General features: G+C 37.6%; 1 protein-coding gene across 1 annotated transcript in view; it reads left to right on the top strand.

Moving 5' to 3' along the window:
• Positions 1-280: 280 nt before the first annotated feature.
• LOC101845662 (heme-binding protein 2) overlaps positions 281-3,112 on the top strand; it is a gene marked incomplete in the record, with an annotated part of 9,531 nt that continues 6,699 nt past the window's right edge. The window contains 3 exon segments of the mRNA XM_005089866.3: positions 281-318; positions 826-1,102; positions 2,595-2,700. Of these exon segments, the coding sequence (XP_005089923.2) occupies positions 927-1,102; positions 2,595-2,700 (282 nt within the window).

Below are 3,112 nucleotides of genomic sequence, written 5' to 3'. Positions count from 1 at the left end.
GAACCGCGATCGCCCCTGTTCTGGACCTGACATGTGATGTAAGCTCCTTGTGACCGTTCCATAGCATTATTATTATTTTTATAAATCATTCAATTGCTCATCCCCTGAACATTTCGTTTTAGTGAAACGCTGGTAGCCTGGGCCTATACTATTGTTTGGTAGGCCTATTGTTTGTATCAGGAATTAAATACTCTCTGTTTGTACACTTTTTTTTTCAAATTTGTAAACAGGAAGAAACGAAACGAAATAAATTGACCCCGTTACATAAACAATAACAATAAACAAAAGCCACGGTACGCCTCTTCTCACAGCCTGGAGGTATGCTATTGTTACTACAGGTTATGTAAAGGGATTTCAAAAGGTAGATCTTGTTCCCAGCTCTGGATTAAGTTCAGACATAATAAAAGAGTGGAGAAACGTGACTCAAAAATAATTATAATTGAATTGAAGGGACGCCTGTCGCGCAGATGTAAGCAGCCGCGACTGCACGGACTTTTTTGTTGTTTTTGTGTGTAATTTCTCAGTCGGGTAGATACTAGAACTATCTAAATCTAGAGATTCTCCCGAGTGCATTCGAACTTAACTAGATCTAGGTTTAGATGTAGATAGGCCCTAAGCTGGCAGTTGCAAGGAGCTGCATACACTTACGTCTACGTCTCTTGAAGTGATTACACTGACTTGGACTGATTTTGATTTCATTTTCCAGTCTCCATTTATAAATTTTCGGTAAATTAAATTCGTTTGGTGAAAGTTAAGCAGCTTAGACTTGGCTAGATAGGTCTTTACAAGAGCAGCACTTTGTTTTGATGCAGTGTTCTCCTCCAGTGCTTGCACAATACAGTAACAACTTTACACAGCTCTCAAGAATTTACTTGGAACCCTCCTTTTATCACAGCAACCTCCAGCAGCCTGCTTGAACTTGAAAGATGTTGGTCGTCAAACAGTGGATGTCATTTCTCTTGAAGATCTCGATGTTTTTTGTCACAATGAAGTTTGCCACCGCAACCAGCTTTTCAGACCTTTCAATTGGAGGCAGAGGTGCGGTCACAAATAAGCTCACAAGAATAGGAAGACCGGCCCTGACTTTTGTCAAGAATTTTCAGTGAGTACTACTTTAACTTGGCATTGAATAGATATATTTATTGAACTGTGCCTTTAGTTAAATTGATTTTTACTTTGCCCCCAAATTAAGGGACGCCAATCGGCGACGGTCTGATATAGCGTGCACCTCATCTCCTGGTCCGTGGGGATAAATGTTTGGTGGGTGGAGAGTGTTAAAGAAGTTCTGGCCTTTGAATAAAATAACAGAAGATTAAAACTGAGGTTGGGTGGTGAGTTTAACAGGGACTGAAAACCCATCCCCCAAGGAATATAAGGGGTGGAGCAGTGTAAATTATATATATGACATATTGAGGTCAGATTATACCTTTCTCCATGCCATGCGTTCCAGATAAGAAAGAAAAATACCCTATGTATTTTAGATACCAGGTTCTGCTTGGGCTGGGTGGATGGGTGGGGCATGGGGGGGTGGGGGTGGGGGGGGGGGGGAGAAGAGGTTCTAGCCTACACTCAATTTCAAATGAAATGGAGACATCATGCAAGAAAAAAGTTTTGTCATGAGTTAAGACACTTTTGCAAAACTGAAATCAATCCCAGTGAAATGCTGAAGACCTACGACTGGTCAGCATGAATAAGCTTGTGGGTGTATCTTCTAAAAAACATCTGCTGGCTTGTCAGAAAACGTCTCTCATATAAGTTGAAGGACTGGATGATGTTTTGCATGAGATGCATGTTGTTTTGCAGGTAGAAGGTGCAGGTGCAAGAACACCACTGTGTATTCATGTTTTACACTCAAACTGTGTACAGGATTATTTACTGGTTACAGTCAACAGTATTTTACATAATATGTCCTTTCTTTTTGTTTCAAATCACAACCCTTTAGCTTAAATACGTGTATAGTCATTGTGCTCATAAATGTGATAGAGAAGTAAAATGTCATGGTGATATTTTGTTGGATTAAGGAGTGAAATGGTAATAATTTAATGCCCCTCTCAACTTTAGTAGACTATTAGGTTATTTAAGAGGCTGGACCTTTGAGTTAAATGTCCATCTCTGAAAAGACAGAGCCAAATAGGAATTTAATGTAAAGTGTCTTTCCGAAGGACACAACATTATTGGGCTGAGCTTAGGCTCGACCCCCTAATCCTCTACCTCATGATGACGGATTCTGTAACCTATCCATTAGGCTACTGACACCACCTTTTGGATTAAGTGATGAGTTTCTAGGTACATGACTATAACAGCACAGTACAAATACAGTGGAATTCACTAACCTGGACACAGTTAATTTTAAAAATAGGGGTAAACCAAAATTTTTTAAAATAAAATCTCCTTTTTTTCCCTTCTATTTGAGTGACTTCTTTAAAAGAAAATTTATAAAATCTCCTTTTTTCCCCATCTATTTGAGTGACCTCTTTAAACAATAAAAAAATAACCAGCTAAACCATTAAACAGACTCCACTGATTCATGAGTAATGCTTTTTTAAAAACTGGGTAGCACTGTATGAATTGTATTGAACTACTTTTTCGAACAGAATTTCTGAAGGAAAGCCTCAGTATTCAAGTACAACTCGTGGGAAGAAACCAAAGTTCTGCAATGAACTTGACTGCCCTGACTACACAGTTGTCAGTGAAACTGATGTGAGTTGCTTAAGTACTTTGGTTTCTTATCGCTCATCCGCATAGCCTTATCATACATTCGTTTTAACTTTGAAAGGACAATTTTATTGCAGTTGGATGAATCAATCTCTTTGCAATTTGTTCTTGATGAGGCATTTTATATGCTTAAACGTAAAGCATGCTTAACAGAGTTTTTAACTATTATGTTGCAATAATTTAAATTTCATAAAAGAAATTGATCAATGAGGAAATGATTTGGTTTAAACTATTTGTCAAAATCTTTGTGTGTCTTGTATAAATTTGCTCTATATTATTTGACATTGATTTTAGTGCATTTTTTTGCATTGTTTGAGTGCATTTTTTTTTTCATTTTGAAGAAAGGTACTTAGATTTGGAATAAAGAAACAGGCGTGTATTTTAGCATATATATATA

Source organism: Aplysia californica, unplaced genomic scaffold (assembly GCF_000002075.1).
Source record: "Aplysia californica isolate F4 #8 unplaced genomic scaffold, AplCal3.0 scaffold00010, whole genome shotgun sequence".
NCBI lineage: Eukaryota > Metazoa > Mollusca > Gastropoda > Aplysiida > Aplysiidae > Aplysia > Aplysia californica.
Note: the sequence above shows the minus strand (reverse complement) of the source record. Positions and strands in the feature narration are given on the sequence as shown.